Below are 22,948 nucleotides of genomic sequence, written 5' to 3'. Positions count from 1 at the left end.
CTGGTGTCTCTTAAGATCAGATGGCCATGAAAAGGACTTCCCACACACAGAGCAATTGAATTGCTTCTTGCCTCCGTGTACGTGGGGCTGTGGAGAGCGTCTCTGCTCCATGTGAGCGTAGTAACAGCAGTGGTGTTATGGTGTCAAAAACACTCTCGCGTCTAATCGAGACGCAAAGAATTCCCGTAAATTTGACGACGAACACGTTTAAGAGTTTATCCGCGAAAATAGACACTTACTTGGAGATTCACGGTATATCGGTGTCTGTAACCCGTCTAAAGATGTCGCCACGAACTCTCCCGACGCAAAGTCGCCTAACTGTCGACACAGCAATTGTGCTCGCCAGGCTGCGTTGTCTCGCGGTTGAAGGGCGATCAGCAGAGTGACGAGTCGAGCGTCCAACCTCATCAAGTTCCCTCTCGAAATGGCCTTGAGCTCTGCTCCTGAGCCGCCTTATAACTCCCCCCCTAGGATCCAATCCTTTGTCTTTCAGGATATTTGCATTCGATTGTTAATTTTGGAAGGCACAATACGCATGTCTTTTAACATACCGAAGAGTAATGTGCCCATGAATATGTAAGTGCATTTCAGTGTGTAATTGTGCGCTTATTTTGAATAAATTGAAAAACTTTGTCCTCGATTTCAAGTGAATGCAGAGAAATTAGCATGTAACTTTAGAAAAGGAAGAGAGCGACCTTCTCGACGAGGGAGTGAAACCCAATAGGTAATATTCTTTTACAGCGTTACAATAGATAGGTTGTAGTTCATAGGTTATAATATTATATTTCACTATGATAGAGCTTAACATGTGAGAGTATACAATATCAGAGTTGATCAAATGCGACAATCAAGGGCGTCAATCGGGTGAGTTTTATCGGAGACTTTAATCAAAGGCGTCATCCCATCACTGAACCCCGGGTTCCCCCCCGCCATCATCCCCTATTCCGTTTACGTTACCCCACCTCCCTATTACCCGCTACGGTTTCGCCGGCATTCGAACGCGACGCCCCTACTGTTACAGCCTCGCGCCGCGCTCCCACGCCGCGAGCATACGTGCGCACAGCATCATCAATCACACGCCACACTCCCCCTCTTTACACCGCTACGTGCAGCTCTCGCACGCTGCGAGCGTGTGCCCGTCTACAGCCCGGTGCGGCACTCGCCTCTACGTCGAATAACCACGTGACCCATGCGCTCCCGTATCCGACACGTAGTTCACAAGATCATAGTTTACTATGTATAACTCATAGTTTAAAGGATATATTGTTCGAGTTTATAATGTTAGAGTATACTACGTGAGTTTACAATTTGAAAGTTTGTGGACGTGCCCTGTTCTCGTGGGACCCGACACGGATTTGTAAATATTTGCTATGATCATGTCTGAGCTGGGATGAGCGACTAATGTTTACTTTGCTTAATCATAACTGTGTGCAGGTTAGTGCCATCGGGGCTTAGTGAATACTACTCATGAATGAACTCATTCTTCTTTCGGTAGAAATTTGAAATCGTGTTGGTAGAACAAGTCGCCTGCCTTTTCTAGGCGAATTGTTATCTTCAAGTGCGTCCGTAAATATACCGCTAAAATACACAGCATAGGGAAGGCTGCCTTGTTTGGGAGATGTAGTTTGGCTAAGGCGCTGTGGCCGGGTGATGACACGGATTCTGAAACAATGGAGTTAAACACTCGCTGCTTGGCCCGGTCGACAGCAGCGAAGGCTGTCATATACCGCCCCATTTACGAGTTGGCTGTATAATGTGTATAGTTGAAGGTGCTAGGTGTTGTCTTCTTCTAACAGCTACTAACGTGCGTGTGTTGTCTGTTTTTAGGATTAATTCCGACATACTTCGGAATTAAGGACTGGTACGTTGATGAACGATTAACTACGGGGATCTTTCCCCTCAAGGAACACGTGTTAATCGTGTAGACAGCCAAGATGCTGCCGGTTAAGGGCACACTTGTGTGACGGAGATCCTCCACCTGAAATTATCTTAACATGTTATTGCTAGGAACATTATAAAATAAAGACCGGACAAACATTTGTTAAAAATACGTTTTTATTGATCTGCAATCATTTTTACGTCAAAACTCGAAGGGAATATTTATTATGTCCTATGTTCACACATTTACAGTACAATGCAAACCTTTTCCGTTCCAGGAATACCAATGATTTCACCACATTTGTTCACTGTGCGTCTATGTTGAAGTCAATGCCATATATTCAACGAACACGTCAATGTACATCCTGGAATCGGCTATCTAAAGTCGATTAATACCAATCAAAAAAAGCTAAATACTTGAAAAAAACGTTTAAAATGCTGAGTAAAGATGTACCTACAGACGCATTCCAACTTTAGCTCAACAGGAACACTTAACGACTACAATTGAACCCTCTCACAACCAGTGCTCATCACACCACTTCGGCAAGTAATCCGATAACATTACAAACCACCACTGTGCACGTCATTAAACTCTCACAAAAACTCTAAAACTAAAATGGTCAAAATTACACACAAAAGTAATCGATACGGCTTAATAGGTATAACCACATGACATAATATTTTGTCAGTCACCCGAGCTCTCTGGTTGACTCTCGAGCCACTCTATTACATCCAGCCATCTCTCGGGATCCAACTGCATGGGATCGAAGGTGGAAACTTCTTCAGGACTCATTGCAGCACCTTGAATTTCAGCTTTTGATTTCAGTTTCCTATCATTGTGGACCTTCTGATGCCTGTTCATGTTTGATGAGTGTGCAAATGCCTCCCCACACACAGGGCACAGGAATGGCTTCTCGCCAGTGTGTGCTCTCTGATGAATCTGAAGATGTGATGACTGAGCAAATGTCTTCCCACACACAGGGCACAAGAACGGTTTCTCACCCGTGTGTGTTCTCTGATGGTTCTGAAGAGTTGACGAGTGTGCAAATGTCCTACCACACACAGGGCACAGGAATGGCATCTCGCCCGTGTGTGTTCTCTGGTGACTCTGAAGATGTGATGAGTTTGCAAATCTCTTCCCACACACAGGGCACAGGAATGGCTTCTCGCCCGTGTGTGCTCTCTGATGAATCTGAAGATGTGATGACTGAGCAAATGTCTTCCCACACACAGGGCACAAGAACGGCTTCTCGCCCGTGTGTGTTTTCTTATGATCTTGAATAGTTGATGACCGTGCAAATGCCTTTTCACACACAGAGCACGGGAATGGCTTCTCACCAGTGTGTGTTCTCTGGTGACTCTGAAGATGTGACGATTGTGCAAATGTCTTCCCACACACAGGGCACAGGAATGGCTTCTCGCCCGTGTGTGTTCTCTGATGACTCTGAAGATGTGATGAGTTTGCAAATTTCTTCCCACACACAGGGCACAGGAATGGCTTCTCGCCCGTGTGTGCTCTCTGATGAATCTGAAGATGTGATGACTGAGCAAATGTCTTCCCACACACAGGGCACAAGAACGGCTTCTCGCCCGTGTGTGTTCTCTGATGGTTCTGAAGAGTTGACGAGTGTGCAAATGTCCTACCACACACAGGGCACAGGAATGGCTTCTCGCCCGTGTGTGTTTTCTGGTGACTCTGAAGATGTGACGAGTGTGCAAATGCCTTCCCACACACAGAACACAGGAACGGCTTATCGCCCGTATGTGTTCTCTGGTGTCTCTGAAGATTTGATGGCCGTGAAAATGCCTTCCCGCACACAGAGCAATTGAATGGCTTCTTGCCTCCGTGTGCGTGGGGCTGTGGAGAGCCTCTCTGCTCCATGTGAGCGTAGTAACAGCAGCGGTGTTATCGAGTCAAAAGTACGCTATCGGCCGCAAGGATGTTTAGCGTTGAGTTTTAGATTTTGTTAACTGCTCAAACAAGAACGACACTCGCGTCTAACCGAGACGCAAAAAAATCCCGCTAATTTGTCGGCGAACACGTTTAAGAGTTTAATCGCGAAAATAGACACTTACTTACTTAAATGCGGCCTGGGTGGTGCCATTGCGATGGAACATTCTACCAGCAGTGGGCAGCTTGATTCTAATACGACCATGGTGCGATTTTAATAATTTTGATGCTATTCTAAATCTGGCACCACCCAGGCCGCATTTACGACTCCCGATGTGCATCTACATTTAACATACATTCTAGCTCAGTGTAATTCTAATACTACCAAAGTGATATTCTAATCATTTTAATCCGATCATAATCCTGCAGATTTGTGTGACGACGATCTTCCACCTAAAACTCGCTTAAAACACGTTTTTTCTATAAACATTATAAAAGAAATAAACGGACACACATTTGTTAAAATACGTTTTTATTCATCTGCAATCACTTTTACGTCAAAACTCGAATGGAATATTTATTATGTCATATGTTCAAACAGTTACAGTACAATGCAAACCATATCCGTTCCAGGAATACCAAAGCGTTAAAGTATCATTCCCCATGATTTCCTTATTAGTTCACCACGTTTGTTCACTGCTCGTCTATGTTGAAGTCCAACGAACGCGTCATCAATGTACATCCTAAAGTCGATTATTACCAACCAAAAAAAGCTTTATACTTGAAAAAAAAAACGGTAAAAAAAATGTTTAGTAAAGATCTAACTACAGATGCATTCCAACTTTAGCTCAACAGGAAGACTTAAACACTACAATATTGTCTGGAATTGAACCATCTCACAACCACTGCTCATCACACCACTTCACCAAGTAATCACTACCTGCACGTCAATAAACTCTCAAACGAACTGCAAAACCAAAGGGTCAGAATTACACACAAAAGTACTCAAGACAGCTTAATAGGTATAACCGCATGCAACATTATATTTCAGTCACCGCTAGCTCTCGGTTTGATCCTCGAGCCACTCCATTACATCCAGCCATCTCTCGGGATCCAACTGCATGGGATCGAAGGTGGAATTATCTTCAGGAATAATTTCAGCACCTTGAATTTCAGCTTTTGATTTCAGTGTACTATTATTGTGGACCTTCTGATGCCTGTTAAGAGTTGACGACTGTGAAAAAGCCTTCCCACAAACAGAGCACAGGAATGGCTTCTCGCCCGTGTGTGTTCTCTGATGGTTTTGAAGAGATGACGAGTGTGCAAATGTCTTCCCACACACAGGGCACAGGAATGGCTTCTCGCCCGTGTGTGTTCTCTGATGACTATGAAGATTTGATGACTTTGCAAATGTCTTCCCACACACAGGGCACAGGAATGGCTTCTTGCCCGTGTGTGTTCTCTGATGAGTTTGAAGAGTTGATGAGTCTGCAAATGTCTTCCCACACACAGGGCACAGGAATGGCTTCTCGCCCGTGTGTGTTCTCTGATGACTCTGAAGAGTTGACGATTGTGCAAATGCCTTCCCACACACAGAGCACAGGAACGGCTTCTCGCCCGTGTGTGTTCTCTGATGACTATGAAGATTTGATGACTTTGCAAATGTCTTCCCACACACAGGGCACAGGAATGGCTTCTCGCCCGTGTGTGTTCGCTGATGACTATGAAGATTTGATGACTTTGCAAATGTCTTCCCACACACAGGGCACAGGAATGGCTTCTCGCCCGTGTGTGTTCTCAGGTGTCTCTGAAGACTTGATGACCGTGCAAATGCCTTCCCACACACAGAGCAATTGAATGGCTTCTTGTCTCCGTGTGCGTGGGGCTGTGGAGAGCGTCTCTGCTCCATGTGAGCGTAGTAACAGCAGCGGTGTTATTGAGTCAAAAGTACGCTATCGGCCACAAGGATGTTTAGCGTTGAGTTTTGGATTTTGTTAACTGCTAAAACTCGTGTCTGAACGAGAGGCAAAACAAATCCCGCTAATTTGACGACGAACACGTTTAAGAATTTATCCACGAAAATAGACACTTACTTGGAGATTCACGGTATATCGATGTCTGGAACCCATCTGAAGATGTCGCCACGAACTCTCCCGATGCAAAGTCGCCTAACTGTCGACACAGCAATTGTGCTCGCCAGGCTGCGTTGTCTCGCGGTTGAAGGGCGATCAGCAGAGCGACGAGTCGAGCGTCCAACCTCATCAAGTTCCCTCTCGAAATGGCATTGAGCTCTGCTTCTGAGCCGCCTTATAACTCCCCCCCTAGGATCCAATCCTTTGTCTTTCAGGATATTTGCATTCGATTGTTAATTTTGGAAGGTACAATCCGCATGTCTATTAACATACCGAAGGGTAATGTGCCCATTGTGCTTCATGCATGAATATGTAAGTGCATCTCAGTGTGTAATTGTGCGCTTATTTTGAATAAAAACTTTGTCCTCGATTTAAAGTGAATGCAGAGAAATTAGCATGTAACTTTAGAAAAGGAAGAGAGCGGCCTTCTCGACGAGGGAGTGAAACCCAATAGGTAATCTTCTTCCTAGCGTTGTTCCCGCTGTGGCGCAGGGTCCGCTTTTCGGCATTGTCTTCTCCATTTGGCTCGGTCCAGGGCATCTTCAGGGGATGCGTTGACCGTCTTTATGTCTTCCTTTATTCGATCCATCCATCGCTTCTTCGGACGTCCGCGTGGACGGCGGCCCTCTGGCTCAATACGCATGGCAGTCTTGGCCACTGATGACTCTTCACTTCGCATCACATGGCCGTACCACCGAAGCCTTGCCTCAAGCATCTTGTCCTCAATGGGGGCCACAACACATCGATTCCGAACGTCTTCGTTCATGACACGATCCCATCGAGTGAGTCCGAGGCTCCATCTGAGCATCCTCATCTCCATGGTGTGGAGAGCTTGTTCGTGTACAGTTGTGGCTGGCCAGCACTCGGATCCATAGAGTGCCACCGGTCGGACGATGGTCTTGTAAATTTTTCCCTTCAGCCTATCCGGCATTTTCCTATCACAGAGGACTCCGGTGACTTGCCTCCACTTCATCCATGCCGCATTGACTCGTGACCTCACATCAGTCGTGATGCTACCATCTGAGCTGATGGTGGAACCCAGCTACTTGAAGTCCATCACTTTCTTCAGATCTTCTCCGTCAATGCTGATGGTGCCGTCGGTTTGGGGGCCACACTCCATATACTCCGTCTTTTTGATGTTGAACCTCATCCCGTTTTCGTCCAAACGTTCTTTCCACAGGCGCGTTTGTCTTTCCACTTCTCCTCTCTCTTCATCTGAGAGGAGGACGTCATCCGCGTAGAGAATTGACCATGGCAGGGGCGTGTGCAGGTCGGCAGTGATCGTGTCCATGCACAGGATAAACAGGAGTGGTGACAGGGCCGATCCTTGGTGCACTCCAACGCGGATGGGAAATGGCGGTGATATGCCCACTGCACACCTGACTGCACTGGTGACGTTCTTGTATAGGAGTTGCACCCAATGCACGTAGGTTTCAGGGACTCCATGGGATCGAAGCGAGTGCCAGATGAGGTTGTGGGGGACCCTGTCAAATGCCTTATCAAGGTCGAGGAACGACACGTGCACAGCTTTGTTCTTCTCTCTGTGCCTCTCCAGCAGGAGCCTCGCCGCGATAATGGCGTCCGTAGTGCCACATCCTTTGACGAAGCCGCATTGGTTGGGTGATAGGGTGACGATGTTTCTAATCCTCGTGTCCAAAACTCGCTCAAAGATCTTCATCGCATGACACAGGAGCCGGATTGGCCTGTAATTCGAGCATTCTGCCACGGCCCCTTTACCCTTCCAAATTGGATCCGTCGTGCTGGTCGACCAGGCTTCTGGGACCTCACCGGTGCTCGTGATGGTGCTGAAGAGTTGGGTAAGGAGGGCAGCACCCTGCCTGCCAAGGATCTTCCAGGCCTCAGCAGGGATATCGTCCGGGCCAGTCGCTTTCCCATTCTTCATTCTCTTGATAGCTTGTTCCACTTCGGTGATGGTGATAGGTGAAACCGGATCGAGGACGTGTTCAGCGCTAATAATAGGTGGGTGGGGAAATTGCTGGTTGCAGATTCCAGAGAAGTAGTCGCTCCAGCGTTGAAGGATGGCGGGCGGGTCTCTGAGAGCGCTGTGATTCTCATCCTTTATGCATTTGACCTGACCAATATCCTGAGTCGAACGATGGCGCGCCTCTGCCAGTCGATAGATCTTATTGGCACCTTCTGGGGTGTCCAGTTCGACATACAGTTGGTCGTATTGAGCTAATTTCACCGCTGCTACTACTCGCTTCGCTGCCGATTTGCAGTTTCTGTATTGTTGGTAATCCAGATCTGCGAGCGTTTTGCGCCACTTCTTGAAAGCTAGCTTCTTCTCTTTCACTGCTAGCTGAACTTCTTCGTTCCACCACCATATTTGCTTGTCAATGAAGTGTTTTGCCGGCTTAGTTAGCCCCAGTGCTTCCGTTGCTGCTGTGCACAGTTGGCCGGCGAGATCTTCCCAAATCGCATTCACTGGTCGGTTGATGTTCACGTCAATCTGATTGAGGGCGACTCTCAGCTGATCTTTGCATTCCTTCATCCGCCACCACTTAATTCGCTGCTGTTCCGTTGTTGGTGGGCGATGTCGCTGGCCAATGTCCATTTTCATGTCCATGATCAGGATGCGATGTTGTGGGGTGATGTTGTCCGATGGTATGACTTTAGTGTTTGTCACCGTTTTCAGCTTATCCCGCTTGACAAGCCAGAAATCAATTTGAGTTGATCTCCCACCACTGGCGTACGTAATGAGATGGGACGGTCTCTTCTTGAAGAAGGTGTTGGCGAGGACAAGATCATGGGCTTCCGCAAAGTCCAGGGCTCGGTTTTCCTCATCGTTCCGGGTACCATATCCTTGGCCACCATGGTTTCGAGGGTATCCATCCCGGGCGTTTCCAACGTGTCCATTTAGGTCTCCACCAATTACTAACTGCTCTTCTCCATTTATTTGATTGCATGTGTCCATCAATTGTTCCCAAAATTCCTCCTTGGTATCTGCTGGGCAGCCAGGCTGCGGCGCATACCACCAAAGTGTTATTCAAATAATTGTAATCCCATCCTGATTCTGCACCTTCATGTTTCACATATCCCACCATTGGTTCGCACGTCCATATTACATACATACATGTTACATGCATACATATTACATACAGACATATCTCATGCATACATATTACATACAGACATGTTACATACTGACGAGCAAATTGTGATTCCTAGAGGACCACGGTGTGAAGCTAAGAATTCGAATTCAAATATCACACTTCAATGTACGGTGTTCTAATCTTTAACACCAGTTTATTGTTATTTTATAGCGTTATAATGTATAGCTCATAGCTTATATTGTTAGAGTTCACAACATAATAGTTTACTATAACACTAGTTTGTAGTGTTATTTTAAAGCGTTACAATGCATAGCTCATAGTTTAAAGGTTATATTGTTAGAGTTTATAATGTTAGAGTATGCTCTGTGAGTTTACAATTTGAAAGTTTGTGAACGTGCCCTATTCTCGTGGGACCCGACACGAATTTGGAAATAATTGCTATGATCATGTCTGAGCTGGGATGAGCGACTAATGTTTACTTTGTTTAATCATAGCTGTGTGTAGGTTAGTGCCATCGGTGCTTAGTGAATACTACTCATGAATGAACTCATACTTCTTTCGGATATAAATTGAAATCATGTTGGTAGAACAAGTCGCCTGCCTTTTCTAGACGAATTGTTATCTTCAAGTGCGTCCGTTAATATTCTGCTAAAATACACAGCATAGGGAAGGCTGCCTTGTTGGGACGATGTAGTTTGGCTAAGGCGTTGTGGCCGGGTGATGACACGGATTCTGAAACAATGGAGTTAAACACTCGCTGCTTGGCCCCGTCGACAGCAGCGAAGGCTGTCATATACCGCCCCATTTACGAGTTGGCTGTATGATGTGTATAGTTGAAGGTGCTTGCTGTTGTCTTCTTCTAACAGCTACTAACGTGCGTGTGTTGTCTGTTTTTAGGATTTGTCCATTGATGTTGTTCTTTTTATTGCGACGTTTTTATGTTGAGTTCTGTCACTTGAGTGTTGCAGTTTGTTTAAGAATTCGTCACGTCAGCGTGGTGTTTTGTTTGTGGGAATTTCGCTTTGTCACAATTTGTGATTGTTATAATAATTGTAACGTTTCATAATGTCATGAGTTTATAATGGGTTTGTGCGTGGATTTATATAAATATATTCCGTCTTTTGTTATTCGATGACATCTAGCAGTGAAAATCGTGATTGTATATGACCATGTTGTAATTGTAATAATTTTTATCCGATCCTTGCACGTACACTATACAAACATATTAGCGATTCTTATACGACCACACTGTAATTCTAATGATATTATAATACCTTACCTCCGTTTATATGGTTATAAATTGAAACACTAGTTTATAATCGTTTAAAGTTTAGTGTTATTATTTATAGTATTACAGTTTACATGTTATAAGGTACAACATACTTCGGGATTAGGGACTGGTACGTTGATGAACGATTAACTACGGGGACCTTTCCCCTCAAGGAACACGTGTTAATCGGGTAGACAGCCAAGATGCTGCCGGTTAAGGGCACACTTGTGTGACGGAGATCCTCCACTTAAAATTATCTTAACATGTTTTAAGCTTGGAACATTATAGAATAAAGACCGGACAAACATTTGTTAAAAATACGTTTTTATTCATCTGCAATCATTTTTACGTCAAAACTCAAAGGGAATATTTATTATGTCCTATGTTCAAACATTTCCAGTACAATGCAAACCATTTCCGTTCCAGGAATACCAAAGCGTTAAAGTTTCATTCCCCATGATGTCCTTATTAGTTCACCACATTTGTTCACTGTGCGTCTATGTTGAAGTCAAGGCCATATATCCAACGAACACGTCATCAATGTACATCCGGAAACCGGCTATCTAAAGTCGATTAATACCATTCAAAAAAGCTATATACTTGAAAAAAACTGTTTAAAATGTTGAGTAAAGATGTACCTACAGACGCATTCCAACTTTAGCTCAACAGGAACACTTTACGACTACAATTGAACCCTCTCACAACCAGTGCTCTTCACACCAATTCGGCAAGTAATCCGATAACATAACAAACCACCACTGTGCACGTAATTAAACTCTCAAAAAAACTGTAAAACTAAAATGGTCAAAATTACACACAAAAGTACTCGAAACGGCTTAATAGGTATAACCACATGACGTAATATTTTTTCAGTCACCCCGAGCTCTCTGTTTGATCCTCGAGCCACTCCATTACATCCAGCCATCTCTCGGGATCCAACTGCATGGGATCGAAGGTGGAAACTTCTTGAGGACTCATTGCAGCACCTTGAATTTCAGCTTTTGATTTCAGTTTCCTATCATTGTGGACCTTCTGATGCCTGTTAAGAGTTGACGACTGTGAAAATGCCTTCCCACACGCAGGGCACAGGAATGGCTTATCGCCCGTGTGTGTTCTCTGATGGTTTTGAAGAGTTGACGACTGTGCAAATGCCTTCCCACACACAGGGCACAGGAATGGCTTCTCGCCCGTGTGTGTTCTCAGGTGTCTCTGAAGACTTGATGACCGTGCAAATGCCTTCCCACACACAGAGCAATTGAATGGCTTCTTGTCTCCGTGTGCGTGGGGCTGTGGAGAGCGTCTCTGCTCCATGTGAGCGTAGTAACAGCAGCGGTGTTATTGAGTCAAAAGTACGCTATCGGCCACAAGGATGTTTAGCGTTGAGTTTTGGATTTTGTTAACTGCTAAAACTCGTGTCTGAACGAGAGGCAAAACAAATCCCGCTAATTTGACGACGAACACGTTTAAGAATTTATCCACGAAAATAGACACTTACTTGGAGATTCACGGTATATCGATGTCTGGAACCCATCTGAAGATGTCGCCACGAACTCTCCCGATGCAAAGTCGCCTAACTGTCGACACAGCAATTGTGCTCGCCAGGCTGCGTTGTCTCGCGGTTGAAGGGCGATCAGCAGAGCGACGAGTCGAGCGTCCAACCTCATCAAGTTCCCTCTCGAAATGGCATTGAGCTCTGCTTCTGAGCCGCCTTATAACTCCCCCCCTAGGATCCAATCCTTTGTCTTTCAGGATATTTGCATTCGATTGTTAATTTTGGAAGGTACAATCCGCATGTCTATTAACATACCGAAGGGTAATGTGCCCATTGTGCTTCATGCATGAATATGTAAGTGCATCTCAGTGTGTAATTGTGCGCTTATTTTGAATAAAAACTTTGTCCTCGATTTAAAGTGAATGCAGAGAAATTAGCATGTAACTTTAGAAAAGGAAGAGAGCGGCCTTCTCGACGAGGGAGTGAAACCCAATAGGTAATCTTCTTCCTAGCGTTGTTCCCGCTGTGGCGCAGGGTCCGCTTTTCGGCATTGTCTTCTCCATTTGGCTCGGTCCAGGGCATCTTCAGGGGATGCGTTGACCGTCTTTATGTCTTCCTTTATTCGATCCATCCATCGCTTCTTCGGACGTCCGCGTGGACGGCGGCCCTCTGGCTCAATACGCATGGCAGTCTTGGCCACTGATGACTCTTCACTTCGCATCACATGGCCGTACCACCGAAGCCTTGCCTCAAGCATCTTGTCCTCAATGGGGGCCACAACACATCGATTCCGAACGTCTTCGTTCATGACACGATCCCATCGAGTGAGTCCGAGGCTCCATCTGAGCATCCTCATCTCCATGGTGTGGAGAGCTTGTTCGTGTACAGTTGTGGCTGGCCAGCACTCGGATCCATAGAGTGCCACCGGTCGGACGATGGTCTTGTAAATTTTTCCCTTCAGCCTATCCGGCATTTTCCTATCACAGAGGACTCTGGTGACTTGCCTCCACTTCATCCATGCCGCATTGACTCGTGACCTCACATCAGTCGTGATGCTACCATCTGAGCTGATGGTGGAACCCAGCTACTTGAAGTCCATCACTTTCTTCAGATCTTCTCCGTCAATGCTGATGGTGCCGTCGGTTTGGGGGCCACACTCCATATACTCCGTCTTTTTGATGTTGAACCTCATCCCGTTTTCGTCCAAACGTTCTTTCCACAGGCGCGTTTGTCTTTCCACTTCTCCTCTCTCTTCATCTGAGAGGAGGACGTCATCCGCGTAGAGAATTGACCATGGCAGGGGCGTGTGCAGGTCGGCAGTGATCGTGTCCATGCACAGGATAAACAGGAGTGGTGACAGGGCCGATCCTTGGTGCACTCCAACGCGGATGGGAAATGGCGGTGATATGCCCACTGCACACCTGACTGCACTGGTGACGTTCTTGTATAGGAGTTGCACCCAATGCACGTAGGTTTCAGGGACTCCATGGGATCGAAGCGAGTGCCAGATGAGGTTGTGGGGGACCCTGTCAAATGCCTTATCAAGGTCGAGGAACGACACGTGCACAGCTTTGTTCTTCTCTCTGTGCCTCTCCAGCAGGAGCCTCGCCGCGATAATGGCGTCCGTAGTGCCACATCCTTTGACGAAGCCGCATTGGTTGGGTGATAGGGTGACGATGTTTCTAATCCTCGTGTCCAAAACTCGCTCAAAGATCTTCATCGCATGACACAGGAGCCGGATTGGCCTGTAATTCGAGCATTCTGCCACGGCCCCTTTACCCTTCCAAATTGGATCCGTCGTGCTGGTCGACCAGGCTTCTGGGACCTCACCGGTGCTCGTGATGGTGCTGAAGAGTTGGGTAAGGAGGGCAGCACCCTGCCTGCCAAGGATCTTCCAGGCCTCAGCAGGGATATCGTCCGGGCCAGTCGCTTTCCCATTCTTCATTCTCTTGATAGCTTGTTCCACTTCGGTGATGGTGATAGGTGAAACCGGATCGAGGACGTGTTCAGCGCTAATAATAGGTGGGTGGGGAAATTGCTGGTTGCAGATTCCAGAGAAGTAGTCGCTCCAGCGTTGAAGGATGGCGGGCGGGTCTCTGAGAGCGCTGTGATTCTCATCCTTTATGCATTTGACCTGACCAATATCCTGAGTCGAACGATGGCGCGCCTCTGCCAGTCGATAGATCTTATTGGCACCTTCTGGGGTGTCCAGTTCGACATACAGTTGGTCGTATTGAGCTAATTTCACCGCTGCTACTACTCGCTTCGCTGCCGATTTGCAGTTTCTGTATTGTTGGTAATCCAGATCTGCGAGCGTTTTGCGCCACTTCTTGAAAGCTAGCTTCTTCTCTTTCACTGCTAGCTGAACTTCTTCGTTCCACCACCATATTTGCTTGTCAATGAAGTGTTTTGCCGGCTTAGTTAGCCCCAGTGCTTCCGTTGCTGCTGTGCACAGTTGGCCGGCGAGATCTTCCCAAATCGCATTCACTGGTCGGTTGATGTTCACGTCAATCTGATTGAGGGCGACTCTCAGCTGATCTTTGCATTCCTTCATCCGCCACCACTTAATTCGCTGCTGTTCCGTTGTTGGTGGGCGATGTCGCTGGCCAATGTCCATTTTCATGTCCATGATCAGGATGCGATGTTGTGGGGTGATGTTGTCCGATGGTATGACTTTAGTGTTTGTCACCGTTTTCAGCTTATCCCGCTTGACAAGCCAGAAATCAATTTGAGTTGATCTCCCACCACTGGCGTACGTAATGAGATGGGACGGTCTCTTCTTGAAGAAGGTGTTGGCGAGGACAAGATCATGGGCTTCCGCAAAGTCCAGGGCTCGGTTTTCCTCATCGTTCCGGGTACCATATCCTTGGCCACCATGGTTTCGAGGGTATCCATCCCGGGCGTTTCCAACGTGTCCATTTAGGTCTCCACCAATTACTAACTGCTCTTCTCCATTTATTTGATTGCATGTGTCCATCAATTGTTCCCAAAATTCCTCCTTGGTATCTGCTGGGCAGCCAGGCTGCGGCGCATACCACCAAAGTGTTATTCAAATAATTGTAATCCCATCCTGATTCTGCACCTTCATGTTTCACATATCCCACCATTGGTTCGCACGTCCATATTACATACATACATGTTACATGCATACATATTACATACAGACATATCTCATGCATACATATTACATACAGACATGTTACATACTGACGAGCAAATTGTGATTCCTAGAGGACCACGGTGTGAAGCTAAGAATTCGAATTCAAATATCACACTTCAATGTACGGTGTTCTAATCTTTAACACCAGTTTATTGTTATTTTATAGCGTTATAATGTATAGCTCATAGCTTATATTGTTAGAGTTCACAACATAATAGTTTACTATAACACTAGTTTGTAGTGTTATTTTAAAGCGTTACAATGCATAGCTCATAGTTTAAAGGTTATATTGTTAGAGTTTATAATGTTAGAGTATGCTCTGTGAGTTTACAATTTGAAAGTTTGTGAACGTGCCCTATTCTCGTGGGACCCGACACGAATTTGGAAATAATTGCTATGATCATGTCTGAGCTGGGATGAGCGACTAATGTTTACTTTGTTTAATCATAGCTGTGTGTAGGTTAGTGCCATCGGTGCTTAGTGAATACTACTCATGAATGAACTCATACTTCTTTCGGATATAAATTGAAATCATGTTGGTAGAACAAGTCGCCTGCCTTTTCTAGACGAATTGTTATCTTCAAGTGCGTCCGTTAATATTCTGCTAAAATACACAGCATAGGGAAGGCTGCCTTGTTGGGACGATGTAGTTTGGCTAAGGCGTTGTGGCCGGGTGATGACACGGATTCTGAAACAATGGAGTTAAACACTCGCTGCTTGGCCCCGTCGACAGCAGCGAAGGCTGTCATATACCGCCCCATTTACGAGTTGGCTGTATGATGTGTATAGTTGAAGGTGCTTGCTGTTGTCTTCTTCTAACAGCTACTAACGTGCGTGTGTTGTCTGTTTTTAGGATTTGTCCATTGATGTTGTTCTTTTTATTGCGACGTTTTTATGTTGAGTTCTGTCACTTGAGTGTTGCAGTTTGTTTAAGAATTCGTCACGTCAGCGTGGTGTTTTGTTTGTGGGAATTTCGCTTTGTCACAATTTGTGATTGTTATAATAATTGTAACGTTTCATAATGTCATGAGTTTATAATGGGTTTGTGCGTGGATTTATATAAATATATTCCGTCTTTTGTTATTCGATGACATCTAGCAGTGAAAATCGTGATTGTATATGACCATGTTGTAATTGTAATAATTTTTATCCGATCCTTGCACGTACACTATACAAACATATTAGCGATTCTTATACGACCACACTGTAATTCTAATGATATTATAATACCTTACCTCCGTTTATATGGTTATAAATTGAAACACTAGTTTATAATCGTTTAAAGTTTAGTGTTATTATTTATAGTATTACAGTTTACATGTTATAAGGTACAACATACTTCGGGATTAGGGACTGGTACGTTGATGAACGATTAACTACGGGGACCTTTCCCCTCAAGGAACACGTGTTAATCGGGTAGACAGCCAAGATGCTGCCGGTTAAGGGCACACTTGTGTGACGGAGATCCTCCACTTAAAATTATCTTAACATGTTTTAAGCTTGGAACATTATAGAATAAAGACCGGACAAACATTTGTTAAAAATACGTTTTTATTCATCTGCAATCATTTTTACGTCAAAACTCAAAGGGAATATTTATTATGTCCTATGTTCAAACATTTCCAGTACAATGCAAACCATTTCCGTTCCAGGAATACCAAAGCGTTAAAGTTTCATTCCCCATGATGTCCTTATTAGTTCACCACATTTGTTCACTGTGCGTCTATGTTGAAGTCAAGGCCATATATCCAACGAACACGTCATCAATGTACATCCGGAAACCGGCTATCTAAAGTCGATTAATACCATTCAAAAAAGCTATATACTTGAAAAAAACTGTTTAAAATGTTGAGTAAAGATGTACCTACAGACGCATTCCAACTTTAGCTCAACAGGAACACTTTACGACTACAATTGAACCCTCTCACAACCAGTGCTCTTCACACCAATTCGGCAAGTAATCCGATAACATAACAAACCACCACTGTGCACGTAATTAAACTCTCAAAAAAACTGTAAAACTAAAATGGTCAAAATTACACACAAAAGTACTCGAAACGGCTTAATAGGTATAACCACATGACGTAATATTTTTTCAGTCACCCCGAGCTCTCTGTTTGATCCTCGAGCCACTCCATTACATCCAGCCATCTCTCGGGATCCAACTGCATGGGATCGAAGGTGGAAACTTCTTGAGGACTCATTGCAGCACCTTGAATTTCAGCTTTTGATTTCAGTTTCCTATCATTGTGGACCTTCTGATGCCTGTTAAGAGTTGACGACTGTGAAAATGCCTTCCCACACGCAGGGCACAGGAATGGCTTATCGCCCGTGTGTGTTCTCTGATGGTTTTGAAGAGTTGACGACTGTGCAAATGCCTTCCCACACACAGGGCACAGGAATGGCTTCTCGCCCGTGTGTGTTCTCTGATGACTCTGAAGATGTGATGAGTGTGCAAATGTTTTCCCACACACAGAGCACAGGAATGGCTTCTCACTCGTGTGTGTTTTCTGGTGTCTCTTAAGACTTGATGACCATGAAAATGCCTTCCCACACACAGAGCAATTGAATGGCTTCTTGTCTCCGTGTGCGTGGGGCTGTGGAGAGCGTCTCTGCTCCATGTGAGCGTAGTAACAGCAGCGGTGTCATCGAATCAAAAATACGCTATCGGCCGAAAGGATGTTTAGCGTTTAGTTTTGGATTTCGTTAACTGCTAAAACAAGAACGACACTCGCGTCTAACCGAGACGCAAAAAAATCCCGTAAATATGACGACAAAACACGTTTAAGAGTTTATCCGCGAAAAAAGACACTTACTTGGAGATTCACGGTATATGGATGTCTAGAACTCGTCTGAAGATGTCGCCACGATCTCTCCCGACGCAAAGTCGCCTAACTGTCGACACAGCAATTGTGCTCGCCAGGCTGCGTTGTCTCGCGGTTGAAGGGCGATCAGCAGAGCGACGAGTCGAGCATCCAACCTCATCAAGTTCCCTCTCGAAATGGCATTGAGCTCTGCTTCTGAGCCGCCTTATAACTCCCCCCCTAGGATCCAATCCTTTGTCTTTCAGGATATTTGCATTCGATTGTTAATTTTGGAAGGTACAATCCGCATGTCTATTAACATACCGAAGAGTAATGTGTCCATTGTACTTCATGCATGAATATGTAAGTGCATCTCAGTGTGTAATTGTGCGCTTATTTTGAATAAATGGAAAAACTTTGTCCTCGATTTAAAGTGAATGCAGAGAAATTAGCATGTAACTTTAGAAAAGGAAGAGAGCGGCCTTCTCGACGAGGGAGTGAAACCCAATAGGTAATATTCTTTTACAGCGTTACAATGGATAGGTCGTAGTTCATAGGTTATAATATTATGTTTCACTATGATAGAGCTTAACATGTGAGAGTCTACAATATCAGAGTTGATCAAATGCGACGATCAAGGGCGTCAATCGGGTGAGTTTGAACAGAGGCTTTAATCAAAGGCGTCATCCCATCACGGAACACCACCTCCCTGCGTTTATTACAGCAACAGAAGCAACTACAGCAGCAACAACAGCAGCAACATCACATTTCGAGGGCGACGCAGCTACTTCCGATTCTGCTGCCCAGCTGTTTGTAGTCGGGACCTGCTCTCGCAGGACCCCACACGTCTTTGGAAATGATTGCGATGATCATGTCTGAGCTCAGAATTAAGTCACTCAAGATTACTTTTTTAACCATAACTTTAGGTAGGTTAGTGTCATCGGGGCTCTGTGAATACTACTCATGAATGAAATCACACTCCTGTATGACCGACATTGTACTAATTTTGGTTGATCGAGTAGAACAAGGCACATAACATGTCCAGACGAATTCTTATCAACAACAGTGTCCTTAAATATGATGCTAAAATAAATGTTAACACTGGATTAAACGTGCACCTCTTAACCCCTCCCTCGCATTTACGACTAACAATTTGCATTTGCACATAACATACATTCAAGTACAGTAATTTTCTAAAACGACCAAATTGTCATTCTAAAATTTGAATGCCATTCTTACCCTCGGCCCCCACAGTTCACATATCCGACCGTCGGTTCGATTGAACGGACAATTAACAAACATGTGTAGAGTTCCATTATAATACTTCTAATGAAATTAAAATACCGTACCTCCGTTTATGGTGGTATAAATTATAAAACCAGTTGGTAGCTTTTTTTGTCGTTTAATGTTTAGTGTTATTGTTTATAGTGTTATCAATTTACGTGTTTTTAAGTACAGGTGATTCCCGGTATACTTCGGTATTCTGGACCTGAACGTTGCACCGTCTCTCTGGGGAACCGTGTGGTGTGTGTAGCGAGTATCACGGGGTGGGCGGGTAGTGTGGTGATAGTGGTCACGGTCGGCACTGATGCACGACCACCGCCACCACCCCTACTGGGCGGTGGACCTGCCACCACAAAGCAGCACGCGGCGGAGGAGTGAGGCGATCGCTCTCGCCACGCGAGCGAGACCCTCTCGCTTCCTCTTCTTTCCGTGCATCTCCACCTGCACCTCTTCCGGTTTCTCCTCCGTCTCGTCCTCCTCCATCCCCTCTTCTTCATCCTCCAACACCATCTCCTCTACCTCCTCTTCCTGCGCCACCTCCATCTTCTCCATCTTCTTCTCCTCTGCTAGCACCATCTCTTCCTCCTGCATCTCCTCCTCAACCTCCGGCACCACCATCTCCAACACCGTCTTCTCTTCCTCCTCCACCACCATTGTTTCCCCTTTGCCCGTCGTCTCCATGTCCTCCACCACGACCATCTGTTCATCCTTTGTTGTTTCCTTGTCCTCCATCTCCGTAATGTCTTTCTCCTCTCCCTCCGTGTTCTCCTCCATTGTCACCATCACAATCTCGTCCTCCTTTGCCTTCTCTTCCTCCGATTTCTCCTCCTCCTCTGTCTCTACCTCATCCTCCATCATCTCCTCCTTCACCTCTTGCTTCGTCTCCTTCTCCACAACCTCTGTCTTCACTTCAAAGGCCTGGACGAGTGAGGAGGAGGGCTGAGCTGGCTCAGATCTGTGAAGAGACAACACGACACCGTTCTAGATTTGAAGCTTTCGTGACTGCAATGATTCATATTTTTAGGTTTTTTCGGTAAAGTCACGTAGGTAAAAAAACATTAAAAAGTAAAATAAAATAACATAAAAATAAAAATCACGACGTTTCGGAGGCAACACAAGCTTCCGTCTTCAGGTGGAACCGTCACAGCCACGACAGCTGTATCAGGTAAATGAGAGATTGCAGAAGCTACCACTTCGTTTATATAATGGTTGGAGAAGGTGGTGGGGCAAGGGCCGCGTACTTTTATTAATATGGTAAGGTGAGGCTTAAGACTAAGAATAGACTGCATATCAAAGGCTGAGCCTTTGTTATGGAGAGGTGCGGTTTGTGACTCAACCTGTAACAGGGAGACCACCACTAGACATGGTAAAACTGATGGTTGTCTGTCAAACACGACATCGTTCCACCTTGCTGCTACGGCAGACATCGCCATCTCCCCATCGTCCGTGGGTGGAATGTGTGGCGGATTAATTCGAGCTGAATAGAAACAGCAATAACGACATGGCCAGTGAGTGTGCATAGTATTGGTGCTGTCATTCTCATGGCGCCAGGCTATCCTTGAGATAGGTGCAGCTGTGTCTCACACAGACTGCTGTAGTTTCACAGTAGTGGGTGGCGTTGCTGTGCAAATTTAGCTGAATAATTTGAAGTGACATTTTTTTGGTTCTTTCGGTAAAGTCATGTAGGTATAAAATAAAATAAATTAAATCACAACGTTTCGATTGTAACACAAGCAATCATCATCAGGTGGGAAACTACAGCAAGAAACGTTCTTGCAATAACGACATGGCCATCGAAACGTCGTGATTTAATTTAATTTATTTTATTTCATACCTACGTGAATTTACCGATATAACCAAAGAATATGGATCCCTGTAGTCACTAAAACTTCAAATCTAGATTGAACATATTCTATATGTATATACTAATTGACCCCTTGCACATAATGTCCTAAGCATTTCAAATGGCATCGATAGAGATCCTGAACGTCCACTGTGACGGAATGGGTGTGGATCTGTGTGGTCAATGCAGCAGCAATAATAGCCAAGGCGGGAAGCAAGATCTGAACTGTAATGGTGAAGAATGAGTGCACGACCATTTGGTCGCTTCAACACATCCACGATTTCGAAAAAGTGTCCGTAAGTGATTTGTGGTCGAGAGAGCCACCTCCCTTGACGTCGAAGACATCTCAGAGTGCGCATTGCATGCGATGAGCCTCTCGCATCTCTCATCTCATCGCGTTTTAAATTGAACACCCCTCTCAGTGGTAGCTATCGCTGTGCATTACAAAGCGACTTGGTACCTGGCCTGGAAACAGGCGATAGACAGCGAAAATCTCACGGTGGATGGAGGGTTACATGGTGAAGATATGCCCACTTTGTTATGTGGTCTAACCCAAAAACCAGTAATGAAAAATAAATCTGTCCACAGTATAGCGGAATGTACACGTGGGGTTTGCAGTGTCTGTGAATTTTGAGAGCGCGACAGGGCATGAGCACCTGTGCATCACAGCAACATTGACCTGGGTTTGAGTTCCACGTTTGGCCACATTCTCCGTGTGGATTATGCAGCCACCTGTTCTGGGAAGGTTCTGCAGCTTTCTCCCTGTTACTAAACCCACACAAGCAATGCAAATCGTTCAATTTGGATCGCAAACAGCCGCAACTTTCTTGCAAAATGCGAGCAAACTTGGCAGAATCCTCCTAAAAAAAAGTCTTGAGACCGAGTAAGGCTGATGCTGCGTGAGAAGCATGGTAATAAATAACAAAGATAAACACACAGGGCGCACACGCAGAGTGGTTTACCGTGGCTCAGCGACTCCGGAGTTTGCTTTATCTTCTTGGAAGCCCTCTTCTTCAAAGCTCGGAGCTATTGGGCCCCACACAGGATTGGAGGACGTGGTGGTGGTGGAGGTGGTGTCAGTGGTAGTGGTGGCGGTGGCGGTGGCGGCGGTGGTGGTGCTGCTGCTGGTGGTATCGGTCTGGAGCCATTGTCGCTCGATCTTGGCGAGGCGCTGCTCTTCCTCGAGGCGCTTTTGCTCCACAAGACGCTTCTCCTCCATCAAGTGCTCCTCCTCCTCTTGACGCTTCACCTCAACGAGGCGCTTCTCCTGAATGAGACGTTTCTCCTCGAGGACCTTCACCTTGCGAAAGCGCCTCTCCTCAAGTCGCTTATTTTTTTTCTCAAGACGCTTCAGCTCTATGAGACGCTTCACCTCAAAGAGGCGATTCTCCTCCATGAGGCGCTTCTCTTCCTCGACTCGCTGCACCTCAATGAGGTGCTGCTCCTCGACAAGGCGCTTCTCTTCTTCCACCCGCTTCTCCTCCATGAGGCGCTTCTCTTCCTCGACCCGCTTCACATCTATGAGGCGCTTCTCTTCCTCCAGATGCTTCTCCTTGAGACGCTTCACCTCGCAAAGGCGCTTCTCCTCCATGAAGCGCGTTTCTTCAAGGAGGCGCTTTTCCATGACCCGTTTCACGTCTTTGAGGATATTATTTCGAAGGCACTTCTGCTCCGTTTGGTGCTTCACCTTGGCGAGGCGCTTCACCTCATTGGGGCGCTTCTCTTCCATTGTGCATTTCTCCTTCGCAAGGCGCTTGTCCTCCTGGAGACGCTTCACTCCACTGAAGTTCTTCACCTCCCCAATGCTCCTCTGTTCACGCGAAGATAAGCACATGACCATTCAGACATGCACACTCAGGACAAAATCCATTCTCGTAGGCACACAAACATGGACGGGCACATAGACAAACAAAAATGCATACTGGCACATCTATGTACGGATGCAAACATGCACATTAACTCATGGCATGACGTGACGATGGAGGGATGGAGTGATGGTGTTGGGAGATGGTGTTGTGATACGGAGAGGTGAAATTGTGGAATGTTCTGGAGAGACGGTGCCTTGTGATGGTATTGACGCTTTATGAGGCTCTATGCTATTGTATTGATTCTCGAATTGA

At 45.7% G+C, this 22,948-nt stretch overlaps 2 protein-coding genes across 2 annotated transcripts in view; one reads left to right on the top strand and one right to left on the bottom strand.

Annotated features, from left to right (window-relative positions):
• Positions 1-22,948, top strand: part of LOC133361273 (zinc finger protein OZF-like) — a 282,249-nt gene that overhangs the window by 75,995 nt on the left and 183,306 nt on the right. The window lies entirely within an intron of this gene.
• The window catches only part of LOC133361326 (zinc finger protein 850-like), a 38,970-nt gene that overhangs the window by 4,173 nt on the left and 11,849 nt on the right, over positions 1-22,948 (bottom strand). The window contains exons 3-6 of the mRNA XM_061580260.1: positions 17,138-17,414; positions 11,275-11,454; positions 4,987-5,627; positions 2,723-3,656 (exon numbers count right to left, since the gene is read on the bottom strand). Coding sequence (XP_061436244.1) covers positions 2,723-3,656; positions 4,987-5,627; positions 11,275-11,454; positions 17,138-17,414 — 2,032 coding nt within the window. The remainder of the gene's footprint in view (positions 1-2,722; positions 3,657-4,986; positions 5,628-11,274; positions 11,455-17,137; positions 17,415-22,948) is intronic.

This window comes from Lethenteron reissneri, chromosome 72, assembly GCF_015708825.2.
Source record: "Lethenteron reissneri isolate LAM-NWPU_2019-01 chromosome 72, ASM1570882v1, whole genome shotgun sequence".
Taxonomy (NCBI): Eukaryota; Metazoa; Chordata; class Hyperoartia; order Petromyzontiformes; family Petromyzontidae; genus Lethenteron; species Lethenteron reissneri.
The sequence above is the reverse complement of the archived record's forward strand: the minus strand, read 5'-3'. Positions and strand labels throughout refer to the sequence as shown.